Below are 17,162 nucleotides of genomic sequence, written 5' to 3' on the forward strand. Positions count from 1 at the left end.
GCCTTCGGCCTCGCGTGCTTGGGCATTACAATGGGACGCTCCGGGCCTTCGGCCCTACGCGGAGCTCGGCCTTCGGCCTTCGCTGGGTTTCGAAGCTCAGCGTCGGGCCTGCGGCCCGCCGCTTCGCTTATTAAGACAGTTAACTTGTAACCGGTTCGCTCTATAAATGCACTTGTCCCGTTATTTTTAGTATAAAGAATATTTGTTTTCCAAAGGGGAAAAGTAATGCGGTTGTACTCCCGCTTTGTGCCACACTCTCGCAGCTCGGCCTTCGGCCTCGCGTATTTGGACGATCCAATGGGACGCTACGGAGCTTCGGCCCTACGCGGAGCTCGGCCTTCGGCCTTCGCTGGGTTTCGAAACTCAGCGTCGGGCCTTCGGCCCGCCGCTTCACTTATTAAGACACTCGAGGAGGGTTAGTTTCGCTTCGGGGGTAGTGCGGGAAGTTGGAGCTTAAACAGCTCCAACTTCCCCCTCTCAGGTGACGCTTCGGGCCTTTGGCCCTACGCGGAGCTCGGCCTTCGGCCTTCGCTAGCCTCGACGCGTCGCCGTCGGGCCTTCGGCCCGCCGGCTCCGCTTATCAAGACAGTTGACTTGGTATAACGCTTGGGAGCACCTTATGCACGCAGCTCGGCCTTCGGCCTCGCTTTTAGATACTGGGGGTTGCACGCTTGGGGGTCGGGGTGAAGGCTCCAGGCCTTCGGCCCTCCGCCGGGGTCGGCCTTCGGCCTCCCAGCCTGAAGCTCGCCCTTCGGGCTCGCTTAAAACAGTTTTTAAATAGGATTTCGCTTTGCTCCTCACGCCCGCAGCTCGGCCTTCGGCCTCGCCCAAAATTACTGGGAGTAGGACACGCTTGGCCACTCGGGGTGAAGCTCCGGGCCTGGCGGCCCTCCGCGGGGTCGGCCTTCGGCCTCCCAGCCTGAAGCTCGCCCTTCGGGCTCGCTTAACCTACTTGGAAATTTGACTTTGCCCCTGTCCGCCGCCATTTTGGATTTTTCCAAAAAACTTTTTTTCATATGGTAATCTTGGCCCCCAGACTCAGCCGCATGCAAAATCTCAGCGCGCTCGGACCAACATTAAAAAAAGAAAAAAAAAAGTCGGCCATTTTGATTTTTTTTTTGATGCAGTTTTATTTGTCTCGGGGCCCTCTATGACATTTGGTCGAGCACCCCCCACCTATCACGCACCGTTTGAGAGTTGCCATACAAAAGTAAACTGGCCATTTTTCCGCCATCTTGGATTTTTTCCAAAATTTTTTTTTTCTATAGGAGTCATTGGGGCTCCGAAATACCGCGACCGAAATTTCAGAGCGCTCGGACCTTTTTGAAGTTTTAGAAAAAAAAAAGTCGGCCATTTTGAATTTTTTTTTTCTTATTCAGATTCCACTCGGAGCCCTCTATGACATTTGGTCGAGCTCCCTCGACCTATCTCTCACCGTTTGGCATGTGGGGGATTCGAAAAAAAATCCCATACAAATTTTTTTTCGAGCTAAAAAAAAAAAAAAAATTTTTTCCGAATGCGGGGGCCCATATGTACCCACATACCGGTTCTCGGCGCTCTCGGACCGTTTTGAAATTTCGGCGCCATTTTGAGTCTGCCATTTTGAATTTTTTTAAATGCCATTCCATTTGTCTTGGGGCCCTCTATGACATTTGGTCGAGCACCCCCCACCTATATGTCACCGTTTAAAAGTTGCCATACAAAATAAAAGTGGCCATGGTGTCCGCCATCTTGGATTTTTTCCAAATTTTTTTTTTCCATACCGATCTAGAGGGCCCCGAGATTCCGTGACCGAAATTTGAGCGCGCCGGGACCGACATGAAAATCGGCCGCCATTTTGAATCCGCCATTTTGAAAAAAAAATGGCGGCCTCCGAAACTGCCCAGGGTCCTCTGTGACATTTGGTCGAGCACCCCCCCACTATCTCCCACCGTTTAGCCGGGCCGTCAAACATTTTTCTGTCCCGATCCGGTAGACCGAATGTCGGATTTTTCCGGAGGTCACCGGACCGCCCTCTGTACGGCCGTACCAAACTCGAATCCCCCCCGCGCCTCCTTCCGGGAGAACAATTCGTGTCAATTCATGTTCGGGCTGCAGCTTTATATAATATAGATATTTGAATTTTTTTCTTAATTTATATTTTTTCTTATTTATAAAATTTAGTCTTAATATGCCAAATAGTTTCTAAGATACGCCTTTTGAAAGGTTTGCAAAATTTTGAACTAACGGTAACTGCAAAAAAGGTTGTACAGTCAGCGTCAAATACTTCGTAGCAGTCAAAGTAGCCAAATAGTTCGGTACACCATATATTTAGTATAGTGTACCGAACTATTTGGCCACTTTGACTGCTACGAAGTTTTTGACGCAGCGCGAACAGCAGGTGCAGCGCCGCCACGCGCGCCGCCAGCGACGCGTCCGCCACCGGGATGTCGAACACGCCGCACACCTAGAGATATAAATACTTTTACAGTTCAGTGCAGGGAAGCAGGACTCAAATGCTCAGCTGTTTGCAACTACAGCAAAGGTGAATCCTGCGAGAATATACAAGACCGGAGATGTGTGCCGACATTGAAAAACAATTCATTGATAATCCACCATCAAATGACAATTTCGACCGGCCTGATCAGGTTGACGAAGAAATGCTACCACACACGCTGGCCCCAAGAGGAGTGTTGTGGATTCAAAGGACCAGCCTGATTTATTAACGATATACAAGAGATACGAGTTATAATAATTTCCCTCGCTGTACTGTACAGTCAGCGTCAAATACTTTGTAGCAACCAAAGTAGTCAAATAGTTCGGTACACCATATATTTAGTACGGTGCTATTTGGCCACTTTGACTGCTACAGAGTATTTGACGCTGACTATACATTATACACACAATGATCCGAAGGGCTTTCGAGGTCGAAAATTTGGATTTGTCATTACTATTTAATCACTACCAATATATGTAAAAAACAGAACTACCTCATTTGATGTAAGGCAACACCTCTTTTTTGGTATGACTTCCATGTATTACATACTTGCATTAAAAAGGAATGAATCCTAGTTGTCCCCAGTGGAAACATTTGAAGATGAAACAACAATTACTTTGGCAATTACGTTTATTTTCCAATTTCGTTACAATGTTCTAAATAAAAATATACACTTTATGTTGTATTAATACTAGCGTTTTAATAATACCGATTTGCGATATCTAAACTCTTGATTAATTACATTTCTTTAGACTCCTTTATTTCACATTTTTAAACAAATTAAATTCACCATTCACAGATATAACTCAGTAGTACAGACTAGAATCTATATTATCAATAAACACATTCAAAATATCACATACACCGTGGCATTACCAAATTAAAAGGCATTGCCAATTCACTCTTTAAAATAAAATTACAAAACAATTATCGCTGCAAGTCTTGAGCCTCGAAAAAGCTGATTTAAAGGAGTCCAAAAGTAAACTGTACATATTATACTAAAGGAATTGGCAGATTGACGCATATTACAGATGTAGTGTATAATCTTGTCCCATCGTATTTTCACGGAAACGCACGAACGTGTTATTCTATTTTAGTCAGTCTTAGTACAAAAAGTACTGAGGTTGACTGAAATAGCATGACAAATACGAACGTTTCCGAGAAAATACGGTGGCAAAGGATTATGCAGTACATCTGTATCATGAGCGTGGACGGCAAATCGTATCTGATCCTGTCGCTAAGTAACACTTTGGCCCAAATTTAACAAATACTTTAAAAAAAAAAAGGCCCGTCCGTAGGGGCTTCCGTCATCAGCAGATTCCGTCGTCAATATTAGCAGAGTACCAAAGATCATCTGATTAGAATCGAAAACTGCTTCACGCAATCAGTTTGTAATATCCTCCTAATGCCCAGGCATATAAGGAATAAAATTCAAACTTTGTAACTGAAATTTGAAGCTACAGTATTAGAAACATTGTTGATTTCGTTTTGTTTGAAAATGGAACGGAACAAAACAAATGCAACTGTGTTCTTACTGAAAATGATTTCAATTTTATCTAATTTAATAAGTCCTATAGCGTACCGTGAGCCTTTTATATAACCGCTATGACGGAATAGCCCATTTTGAACGCCGGACGGCGAAGGAATATGTCCTGCTCCGGATGCCATTTGATCGCGATTATTTAAGCGAAATTGAACTTTAGGGAGTCTCGCATAAGTTCGTATTGCATTGACGAAACTGTCGGCTGTGGCTGTCGTTGGCGTCCTTGGCAAGACTTTCCGATGAAAATGGTTAGACTTAGTTAATTAACATGACGTGACATGTATTAACAGAAAATAGTGTACCTACAAGGTTATGCCTCTTATAATTTTTTCCAACTTATTCTAAAACGTGGACCAAAGATTACATACTAGATGTAACATCACTAAATTGAACTACGGGGCCGTCTATATACCACGTGACGTGTTGATATCCAATTTCTTTGAGAATTTACACAAATGTGATAATAAGTATCGATCTAAAATGTCTACAGTGACGTAATATATAGTCAGCCCTAAAAGTGATCTTGAAGTTAATCTAAGTGTCAAGTGTGACGCGATAATGAGATCTACGACATTAACAATAGGGTTCATAGTTGGAAGACTACTAAAATAATTTACAATTAAAATGATTGGACTAAGCTATAAATAAATTAGAGTGAGTAAAATTTATACGTATTTTACCAAGATATATAATCGTATCGTATAGTATAGTGTTATTATTTAATTTACTTTCATCAAAACGGCGTTTTTTACGTACTCAATGTGTGTGTGTATACGTTAACACATTCACTGCCAGACAAAAAACGGCGCACTACCCTAGAAACCGGTGGTCTATAGCTGCGCACAAAACAACCCGGCCAGCGGGTTCTGAACAAAGTTCACGAGCGCCCACCAGGTGGGTTCCCGGCAGTGAATGTGTTAAGAGAGTCCGCAGCAAGCTCGGCGCAATTTCACCTTCCCATACAAACGGAGTATCGTTCTCATTTTAAAACTACGTGTTGGATTATAATGAAACTTTGCACATGAGGTATATCTATGCCTGTAATTAGTTTATATACTAGCTTATAAAGCAAACAAAATAGAGCAAAACAAGTTTTGTATGGACAACTTAAATTCGCTGTATTTTTTTTTACTGTTGTATCTGAGGCTATATAAACTAATTACAGTCTTAGATGTACCTTATCCTATTGTAAGTACAGTCAGCGTCAAATACTTCGTAGCAGTCAAAGTAGCCAAATAGTTCGGTACACCATATATTTAGTACGGTGTACCGAACTATTTGGCCACTTTGACTGCTACGAAGTATTTGACGCTGACTGTACAAAGTGTCAGAGCAATCTAGCTAATTCGTTTTAAAATGAGAACGTAACTACGTTTGTATGGAGAACCGAGCTTGCTGTGGACTCTTAATGTACCCAGATATATCCAAAAGTGATGTGATGTTATACTACTTGTTCAGGGATGCACGCAAAAAACTAAAAAAAGAAATCTATCAGAGTCTTTACAAGCTTAAATAGAACAAAGTGAGGCGGTATCATCATAAACTCCATATTTTCTTAGAGATTTGACAGTATGACACGGCCACACTATGCCTTCACAAATACCATGCAAAGTTAGCTTGGTCCGACTCTAATTTGCACATAAAAAAGTTAAAATTGGAACAACGCCTTTAAACAGTCAACCTTTAAAAGCAAGAGGTATACGATAGATGTGTAGTCGTCAAGATATATCGGAGCGGCCAAGGCGCTCACAAATATCTGAACACGCCTCTAGTGTGTGTTCAGATATTTTTGAACACCTCGGCCGATCCGATATATCTGATGGCGAATGTACGTAACAAGCATTTCACTGTCTTATGTGTTTAACACTAACATACACGCTATATTTACACGAACCTGTCCGATATCACAGCGCCTCTCTTCACACATATATATACACACATTTATTTGGGGAAATGCGTTGCAATATGCACCTAGTTACCTACGTTGTTAGGTACATAATAACCGAAACATAAAAGTTGAGGTGAACAAATATGTTGACCGTTGACAACCAATCGCATTTCGTGATTTTCAGCCAAAACAGGATTTTTTTGATACACACGTATATCAACTAACACTTTTGGAGTGTAAGTTACAATACAAAACAAATCATATAAATAAATAAATAAATATTATAAGACATTATTACACAAATTGTCTAAGTCCCACAGTAAGCTCAATAAGGCTTGTGTTGTGGGCACTTGAGTCATATTAGCCTAAAGGGGTCATCCATTAATTACGTCACGCGATTTTCGAGGTTTTTTGACTCCTCTCCCCCTCCGTGCCACACTTGATCACATCTGGCAAACCCCTCCACCCCTGATGTGACGTCACATTTTTGGCAATTTTGTTTTCAACGAAATCAGCAAATCGAATTAGTTAATATTTTTAATAAAAAAATATTAGTAACTTTATAACACAAAACCGATTAAGAAAGAAAATTAAATGAATAAAAACGATTATCGTTCGAAAAACTCGGTATTTAACTGTACGGCGAATAAAAAAAATAGTTTACTGATGAAGTTAAAGTGACGTCCCAAAGTATGTGACTCCCTCCTCCCCCTTGTCACATTTTCTTGACCCCCCTCTCCCCCTAACGTGTGCTGTAACTAATGGATGACCCCAAACATGAAGAGTGCTAAAGAGTTCCACTATCCACCTTCTGACTTTATCATCAGATCTCGATCACGTATATAGTAAAGTTTCATATAGTTACGAAGAAGAAGTACCTTGGTTACAATAGTTTTGTAAGATTTTATTTGTCAGCAATACGGTCGTCAACAGTCAATGTGACTTTACCAGGATACATTACAAAGATGAATTGTACAAGTATAAAATCGTCCACAAAAATATATGATAAAAGTAACTGTTTCAATATACGGCTAATTTCTGCCAATTTTAGTTTTAAATCACACGTTTTTGAGGATAGCGTAGGACAAGTATCCATACAACGCCAAAACATTCCCAACTATCAGACGTCTTATTGGCTAATGAAATTACTAGGAATTTTCGTAAATCGTAAGTTTATACGTCATGAGTATAGAGGAAAATACTAGAGATCGAAAATCTACAATATTGTGAGAATATTTTTAGGGTTTAATGGTCGGTAGTAAAGATATTAAGTAAACTACTTTAATTTTATAGAATGCGAAGATAGTGTAATTTAAATTTTGAATGACGCAATGAATCTTTATTTTATATTTTGTTCTGAATTTTAATATAAGATTGACAGGGGAAATTGGATCTATGGGGCAAATGCACTTACTAGGAAACAAGAAATTCTATTATCTGCGGCATAAGGAAACATGTCACGTTGAAATAGTGTCAAACTTTTTCTTTCTTGTATTTTTTGAAGATGTTTTTGCCCTATAGTCGCAAATACCCCAGTTAACACGTTTACATAGGTAGTATATAATTTCGAAAGGCTCTCAGTCATATAATTGAAATAAAATAACTTATTTATAAAGAAAACTGAAATAATAAATTCTTTCATATCACACAAATATATACGCAGCGCATACAATCTCAAATAAACATTGTCTTTTTGTATTTTAAATAATAAAAATAACATTCCTTCAAACAAACAACATCACACGTCCAAAATAACTTAAAACTATTCTGACTAAGAAATTAAAAGCACTAACTAAACAAAATTAAAAGCTGAAAGAGTTACTGATATTTAAAATTCTCAGGGATCAGTTGTGTTAATATCAGAATTGGTGTATTAAAAATTTACCTTCAAAGCAATTTCTATGTCTATAGGCCCTTCACAGCACAAAAATAATACATTATGTACACAGAGTACCCTGAGAATTTCAATAGCCTCTAAAGCTAAACAGTTAACATAAATAATTGCCAGTACATCGACCTGTTTCTTATAAAATGTTCATCTGATTATAGGATTTGTTTAGAATATTAGTATATAGGTCAGTAGATAAGTTTTTCAATAGACAAATATGAAACATAGAGATAGCCTATCACTTTTTAAAACTATATATCCATAGATAATATTTGGCGGGAAAACGTTTACTTTGTTTTTAAATCTACTTATTAAAAAATAGATTTAAACTTTAAAATGAAAAAACGCCAAACAATGTCTATGGAAATATAGTTTTAAAAAGTATATGTGATAGGCTACTTCTTTGTTTCATATTTGTTATTGCAAAACTTATCTATTGATCTATGTAGACGAACATTTTATAAGAAATTCGAGAACTTACGGTCAATCTAAACAAAAATATTACATCAAATGTAAAGAAAACACGGGATAAGTGAACCATTTAATTTAAAGTTGTACACTAAACTTTATGTCACATTTGGGAATACTTATGTTATTTCCACTCCATATCACCAGCTATTTCGATTCTAATAGGAAAGTGTCTCTGAATTTTCATACCGTATTCGTTACTTCCATTCCGTTACCCAAAATCTATGAACATGGTAACGAAAAGGAAATGAAAATCTTGAGACACCCTTTTTCGACTATTAGGAAATTAGGATAATAAAAATGTCCATAATGTAAAAAATGTGTAGTCTATAACTTTAAATAAAATCTAAGTACACATTGTTTTCTCACAACGTGATTAGCTCTGAAAAATCAACCGTAAAAATATTTTTAAAGGGTATAAGGGTAAAGGGTTGCTGTTTAAATGTACCAAAAGTTCATAATACATCGACCGACGACATTACGATTTTATCGCCAATTTATCAATTAACTTAACACTGAATTTATCGTATTTATCACTTAGTTATATTCACATCACTTCAGTCAGATGGCAACGTTCACTCCACTGTTGCTAATGTTTAAAGTTCACTACAATTTCTAAGTGAAACATCAAATAGTGCATATATTAAAATTACTATTTTTATACTTTAATCACATTCACGTTTCGTAGTCCATAATATGTTCCAATGCGGCTATGGAACGTTTTGAGTGTGTTCCATTATTGTAGAACAGTTTTCTATTTTTTTAAACACTTAATAGTATGTTTCACTAGTGTGTATAGAACTAGTTGAGTGCTCGAGTCACTACAATTACTAGTGATAGTATTCATATCACTAAAATTAGTGGAACTTGTTCCCAAACATATAACTACCTAGTGGAACTGCTAGTAGTGGTGAAAAAACGAGTCACTAGTGATCTAGTTCCCATAATGGTTTTGGATTTATTTTACTATTGGTACTTCTGGTGCTGACACACGTGTAACTACTGATGAAACAAGTTGTTCCATTACTGGTAGCGGAACATTCGGAACTTGTTCAACTAGTACTACTAATGTGCTGGAACATGTTAACAGTTATGAACTAGTTGTTCCACTAGTGGTATCGGAGTATTTATTCAATTAGTGTTGCTAAAGGTGTGCCGGAATATATTACCAGTTATGGAACTAGGTCCACTAGTGGTAGTGGAACAAGTTGAAGGGGAAGAGCTGCTGCTTTAGCACGGACAGCGGCTCCTCGTCGTTTCGGATGCAAAAGTAGGACGTGATGTTACCAATTATGTAACCAGTTCCACTAGTGGTAGTGGAACAGGTTGAAGAGCCGCCTGTTGAACGGGAAGCGCTGCTGCTTAAGCTCAGACAGCGGTTCTTCGTCGTTTCGAATGCAGAAATAGGACGTGATGGCGCTGCGGCAGATCGGGCACTTGTCTAGCTTTGCTGTAATAAGAAAATATAATTTCAGTACATTATTCTGTATTACACACACATACATTATTTTGTACTATTAATCAGTATTGGAGAGATGAAGTGGATAACCTATTGCATGCTCTGATGGGTAGATTATGTTTTATTATAAACATATTTAAACATCTTAACCACTGTAAATGTACTATAATCTTGCAATAAAGACATTTTTGATTTTGATTTGAATAAAAAATAAGGTTAGATGGGGTAAGTGAAATATTGAGGCAAGAGAAACACTTATAGGGAATTTTCAAACGGGCATCCAATTAAACTGTTGTTTCTTAGACATTTCATTTCCTTTATCCGTAATAACAATAATAACCAAATAATAATAAAGTGGCAACTGAAACGTAAATGTCGCTAGTCAAGTCAATGGCTTTATGCACGATTTTTCGAGGGTATACATTCTTCCAATAAAATTTAAACAGGTAGGTACAAGTTTGGCCAGGGGGCGCCGTAAGCCTTGAGTAAGAGATGCATATACTTGGAAAAAATCGACCTACGCCGCCGTGACCCCCGTGGCAGAATGGCTCGGACATCTGCCGTGATAGCAGATGACGCTGGTTCGAATCCAGCCTGGGGCACTAGAGGCCTTGGTCACTTTTTCTTGTATATGACATTTATTTCAGTATATAGGTAACAGTAAAAGTTACCATTTAACGTTCCGATAAGACAGCTTGGCGTGATCGCACTCTTTTAATATTCATAATGATTAAAATAAGTAATATACAAGGTAAAGTTGCAGATTATCCTGTCTTTACTGCACTACCAATAAAACTTGGATCCTTGATAGTGATAAATTAATAAGGATGTCACGTATGCACTTATGCAGCTTATACAGTGTGTTATGATGCAATTATAATATTAACGATCATTAGCGTGGTAGCACCTCTGGGGCCATCCATTAATTACATGACACGTTTAGGGGGAGGGAGGGGGTACAGAAAATGTGACGTGTTGTGACATGGGGGAGGGGGGAGTGAGCAGCTTTGTGACGTCACTTAACTTCACTAGTAGACAAAAATTGTTTTGATTTTTTTGTATTAGCAGTACAGGTAAATAAAAATAACTAGTATTTGCAACAATATATGTATAGCTTTTATCCGTGAAATTTTTATTCCTAATCGGTTCTGTGTCATAAAATTTCTAAATTGCTATTATTACAAATTGTTTTTTATTGCAATAATAATACTGCATTCGAATCGGTTAATATGTTAATAACAAGATTGCCAGATATGTGACGTCACACCAAGGGGGAGGGGGTTGCTAAATGTGACCAGGTGTGATAAGGAGGGGGGAGGGGTCAAAAATTCGTGAAATCCTTGTGATGTAATTAGTGGATGACCCCTCTCCAATTTTTGATCTAATTTGTATTTGCGTCTCACATTTTGCTTAATGAGGTGCACAGGCAGGTACCACCCTTAGTCCTCGATATGATTGTTGCTTTTAAACTGGCTAACAAAAAAAAATTTGAACTGAAAAAAAAAGGAATCCTAAGAATACTAAATTGTGACACACCAGTAACGGCACAATAATTAAAATGAATTCTTGTTTTAACCTCTTTTCTTCTTTCTTTCTTTTCTGTGTGTGATCCTGACCGAATTTTTAGTCAACTTTTTGACTTTTTTCCAGAACGGTTTTTACCGCACATCACAACTGAGGTTCCGCGATTTTACCACCAGGTAACGTATGAAAGGTTTAGGAATTTAAGGGTTATGCATTTATTTTGGACGATTTTTATATTGAAAACACACCGTGCTCAAAAAGGCCAATTCAACTTGAGATCTGAAAAAAAAAAACATAGGTATTCTTATTGTAGGATGTTAATACCGATGTTTTCCTCTGGATTTACTACGTGATCTGATGAATAAAACCAGTCCTTGGTGACTGTTAAGGATATCACGTATCTTGTACCGATGAGAGCTCTGATGTCATTATTGATCATCGAGGTTGGACACGTAATAATTATTTCAATCTGTTCTGTCTGAATAATTACTACTACGGTAATAGATTTTAATCGTTGTGTCCTTTTGTTGTCTCCGCTGTGAGTGCTGTGACATATTTTTCTATTGTGTGATAATATGTGAGAGGGCGGAAGCCGATTTTAGACAAGGGCATTAACCACAGTGTGAAAAGTAACAGTAGCGCCTTCACCGACGCCATATGTTTGCATAAATGCCGACACCGCAAAAGAACACAGTAGTAGGGTTGTCACATTTACACAACTGTCCAAAAGGACAGCTAAAAAAACCATATGGGCAGCCCTGTAAGTAGTACCGAGCTACTAATAATGGCCATGTAAGCAGCTCGGATGCGCGCGACCCGCCCCTCACTTCTCGCACCCCGCACGATTGCCCTGTTTAGTTGGCATCGTCGAATGACTGTATTGTTTGACTGTGGCATAACTAAGGAGACATTAAAATACGAGTATTGTATGAAAATGACAACCTGAATTTATAATTCGTATATAATGTGCATAATTTGACGAAGCGTGTTGCAAATGTGTTTTTTCCTGAAATTGATTGGAATTGGTAGAGAATGCCTATAGTCGCATTAATTCCGCCTGTTCGTTTTTTTATAGTGAATTTATTATTTACATATTATTTGTGTGTGTTTTGAAAGTAATATAATATATTTTGTACTTTTTTGGGCTACGTCCCCAAACTTCGGGCCGTGAGTCGTTACTTTTGGCTCGTACTAAGGAGGAGCCGAATAGCCGAAGGCCTGGCCGTGGCTCTTGGGTTAAAAGGTTTGGAGGTCTTTAAAGTGAAGAACCGTTTTAGACTATAACTCCACATAAACAATTTTCTAGAAAATGAAAAACAGAAAAAACGCGTTCCAGTTTCCTGGTATGATCCAGCGTCAAAACGAAAAAAAGCCGTAGCAGAATAGCAAAGCAATAATAATAAAATGCAAGGCAGCTCGGGGCGAACTGTTGGGGAGTAACGACCCCACGGAGCCGTGTGCTCCAGAGAGTAGGCCAGGGTCTCCGTCTCCACTCGTCGGTCGGAGTGGACCCGCAGGACTCAACTCTGGCTTGCCTTCATTGGCCATTGGCTGTGATCAGCCACTGGGTAGAAAAAAGAGTACACCTCTCGACATCCCTGAGCCGCTCACACTGGTGTTGCTCCTGGTCGTCTTCACGACAGCAGTTCCACCTTGTGGGCGGCTAGTCACCGCCCGCCTCGATAACTAGTGAAAACATTGTTATGGCAGGTGCCCGGACGTCTTGGTAATACCCAGTTTTATTGTCTTATTGCACTATTGGCTCGAATTCGTGAGTGACACCACTGAACTAGCACCATTCTTAGTGCCCGTAAGGCGCGCCCTTAGATATATGTCAATGCATTATCCACCCAAACTTCAATCCCAATGCCTTCTGCAACCGGTTCATGGGTGTCTATGCGGGTTCCAGCAGGCGTTCTACGTGTTGGATCTATATCCCCACCTACGCAAGCCCATCAAAAGACCAGAGAGAGACAGAGGATACAATAATTATAGGATATTATTACACAAAATGAAGTCCTACATTAAGCTTGATAAAGCTTATAATATTATAGTACCAAAGTTGTAGGCGATCCGATTGGAAAGAGTAGGTACATAAGTATGTTTTTGTTTACCTAAACTTGTACCCAAACAGTGTCCACGTGATCATTGTATATTGATATTGGTGGACATTAATATTGATAGCGAGTAGCATCGGATGTGAGGACGTGACGGCAAAATCTGATCGTAAGGACGGTCGATACGGCGGTGTAAGCTATGCCAAGTTTAGTTTTCATTTCTACAAATTCACATAATGAAGTCCTACATTAAGCTTGATAAAGCTTATAATATTATAGTACCAAAGTTGTAGGCGATCCGATTGGAAAGAGTAGGTACATAAGTATGTTTTTGTTTACCTAAACTTGTACCCAAACAGTGTCCACGTGATCATTGTATATTGATATTGGTGGACATTAATATTGATAGCGAGTAGCATCGGATGTGAGGACGTGACGGCAAAATCTGATCGTAAGGACGGTCGATACGGCGGTGTAAGCTATGCCAAGTTTAGTTTTCATTTCTACAAATTCACATACATATATGTCGTGGCCAGACCATAAAATTTGATATTTTTGTCATAAAATGCCATTTTGGGATTGATTTATTTATAATCGTATGGCATGTTTACATTGTGTTTTAAGTTGGACCCGGGAACGTTCTTAAAGTACGTCCAAAAGAGAGGTATGGGCATTGTGAATGTCATCTCGCTTTGTGTGGTAGGGCACTCCAGATCTAGAGCAGAGCTCAACTGGGGAAGTACCTCCACCTTACAAAAAACCGCAGCCAAATAACACTAGACCCTACTTAGTGTTGTGTTCCTGCCGGTGAGTAAGTTTGCCAGAGCTTAACGAGGGTGCGGAGTGTTAAGGTCGGCAACGCGCATGCGCAGGCGTACATAGGCTACGGAGACTGCTTACCATCAGGCGGGCCGTATGCTTGTTTGCCACCAACGTAGTATAAAAAAAGTATTTACATGCAAATCATAACTGAAATTTAGCATTCCGTAAGTAGTCGATAGCGTCGCTCGTGAGGTCTTTGAAATCCTTGGGTGACCCGTCATACTTGGTTATGGGGTACTCGAAAACAATATGGAATTGATCACTTTATGATATGGTTCGCTAATGTTGGAATTGTATTAGGTTAGGTTTCGTGATGTAACCTCGAAACAGTTTTTTTTTATTTTTTAGTCAATACTTACATATTCCTAAAAAAACTGAAGAAAATTCGCATCTTTAAAGGAAACATGGTTGACAAGGAATCCCTAAGACATGGTTCTGAAATATTTTTCAAGGTTGACTTCAACCGTTAAAACGTTATACGTTATATACAACGAATAAAGTATATATACGAGAACAAAATCGTCACTCATGCCCTAAGACTATGAGCACAAGAGACCATTTTAACATTTACTTGAAAGCTTGAATATATGCATGATATCTTAAGGCGCTCTTGACATCCGAAGGTTAATTTCATCTTAAACGATCTTGGGGTGCCCCAGTTATGGAGTTAGCGCCATAAATTGATAGTGATAGCCTTAAAAGCGTTCAGCATTCACATTGTGAGGGGCCGCTTGGACCGCGACTCGAGGGCCAAGGTGACGCGTGACACGAATTAATCGATACGCCTTTTGTTATTACCGCACGGAGCGACATTGGTGCATTCCTAGTTTACCATCGTTCTTATTTTGAGGAGAATTCGAAACCTAATTACAATAAGATAAGGTTCAGTTTTGGTCAGTTAAGTGTTGTAGTTGGAACCTACCGCATACCTCACTGTTATCCATCGATTGGCAAAACTTATAAGATTTGGCGATTTAGCTTGGTAGTTTCATCCCGAGTTAGTATCATCGTTCAGTATTTGTTTAACTGAGGAATCGGAAACCTTGTTGCAAAGCAATAAGGTCCACAGATGTTGCTGTTAACGCAGGTTAAAATAAACTAATTATAATAAATGAAATATTATACGACATTATTACACAAATTGCCTCAGTCCGACAGTAAGCTCAATAAGGGTTGTGTTGCGGGTACTTAGACAATGATATATATAATAGGTATATAAATATTTATAAATACTTAAATTTCCTTTGTTGTTTTTATTATATTTGTTTGACATTTAGAATTTATTCTAGAAACAATCTAGACTAGTATTTTTTATACAATTTTTTTTGTATGACTATATTTTGTGAAATGTTTAGTATTAAATCTGATCTATGAATTATATTCATTAGTATTATATATGGAATAATATTTACAACATCAATAAATTGCTCTGATAATTAGCTTAAGATAATTATATGTAATATTGTCTAACTATTCACAAGTGCTTGTTGCTAGGCCTACATGAATAAAGTATATTTGAATTGAATAAATACACAGAAAACACCCATGACTCAGGATCAAATATCCGTGTCATAATACGAATAAATGCCCAGGATTTGAACCCGGGACCATTGGCTCACTATCCACTAGACCAGACAGGTCGTGGATAGTGAGTCAATGATTTAACGGACGCAGAAACAAATAGAAAGTAACCAATACCTACAAAAGAATTAAACAATATCTATCACAATTGGTTTATTTGTATCTGACGGCTACACATATTCGAATAGAATCGACAATATAGCAGTTCTATTAAGGTAACTGGAAACGACATGTCTGTAATTTTCGGCACCGAACAGTCTGCCGATTTTTGCGGGAAGGGGCACGTCAAATGTGTGGCTATTTGTTCATAACGTAGAAATAGACATGTCAGATAAACAGCCTATAGTGGAGCGTGGCAGAGAGAATCATATCGAGATAAAAAGAAGGATGTGTATACCTAGTTTCTTTTGGTTATTGACTAAATTGGATTGTCAGGTAAATTCGTTTTCTAGCTAGTTCATATGTCACACCTAAGAGCAAAATGGCAATACAAATAGACTCGTTTTTTTTTTTGTCAGTTATTTAATTTTTATTTTTTTATTTTATTTTATTCGGAAAACCAACAGCTTAAGTAAACTAAAACTAGGTTAACATAAATATGTATCAGGGAAGCCAATTACAGGTTTCCACAGACAGGATACAAAGGTAGTCATATTACAGGTTAGCACAAAATTAAAGACTTTACAAACGCCAAAACATGCTATGAGAAAAGAAAGAAGTAATTTGTTTCTTATTTAAATCAATAAATTAAAATAAATTAAAATTAAACCTATGCTAATCTTCTGCAGGCAGGGGAGCAAGTTAAATAAAGAGATTGCTTTTAAATACGATAAGTTATACAATCTCGTATATAAATTAGTTTCTTGTCCGTCTGGTTGTTTCGGTATCAATAATTAACTAAATATCTTCGCAGTAAGTTATTAGTAATTTAATATTAATTCATAATGTTTTTCAAATCGCTTACAGAGCCAGTCACGTAGCAAATCTAGTTATTTAGACGTATATTTTTAGGACATAATTAGTTAGACTTTAACCCTAACTGCCAAACGTGTGCCTAACGTACTTATTAGCGTAATATAATTTTAATTATACCGGTTTGCCGGTGGTCTCGAATTATGTACTAACCACAACACGATGAACATCGGTGGACTTACATTTTTAGATAAAGGTTTAGAAATGGTCAATTTGAGTCAAAGCTGGTACATTATGCGTCTGTAATGCGAATGTAACGATTATTACTTATAATTAATTATCAATTAGTGAAACGCGTGCCTGCACGTAGCACGCGTTACTTTATTAAGTAATAGAAATAAGTTGTTATTTTTATTATTTTTTCAATAGCCATTTACTATTCATGGAGGCGATTCTAATAAACTACAGACCACAACGCATCACATCCAGCAGATCACTAGATGATCAATTGATCACCGCACTAATTATCAGAGGGCCTACAGCG

The 17,162-nt window shown here is 38.4% G+C and overlaps 1 protein-coding gene across 2 annotated transcripts in view; it reads right to left on the reverse strand.

The window, feature by feature from the left end:
• Window positions 1-3,088: 3,088 nt before the first annotated feature.
• Window positions 3,089-17,162, reverse strand: part of LOC133528690 (cell growth regulator with RING finger domain protein 1-like) — a 73,065-nt gene continuing 58,991 nt past the window's right edge. For both annotated transcript variants that reach the window (XR_009801034.1, XM_061866161.1), the window contains exon 7: window positions 3,089-9,713. Coding sequence is in view for 1 of the 2 variants with exons in the window: in XM_061866161.1 (XP_061722145.1) it covers window positions 9,571-9,713 (143 nt within the window). In the remaining variant the exon portion in view is untranslated. The remainder of the gene's footprint in view (window positions 9,714-17,162) is intronic.

This window comes from Cydia pomonella, chromosome 19 (genome assembly GCF_033807575.1).
Source record: "Cydia pomonella isolate Wapato2018A chromosome 19, ilCydPomo1, whole genome shotgun sequence".
NCBI classification, from domain to species: domain Eukaryota; kingdom Metazoa; phylum Arthropoda; class Insecta; order Lepidoptera; family Tortricidae; genus Cydia; species Cydia pomonella.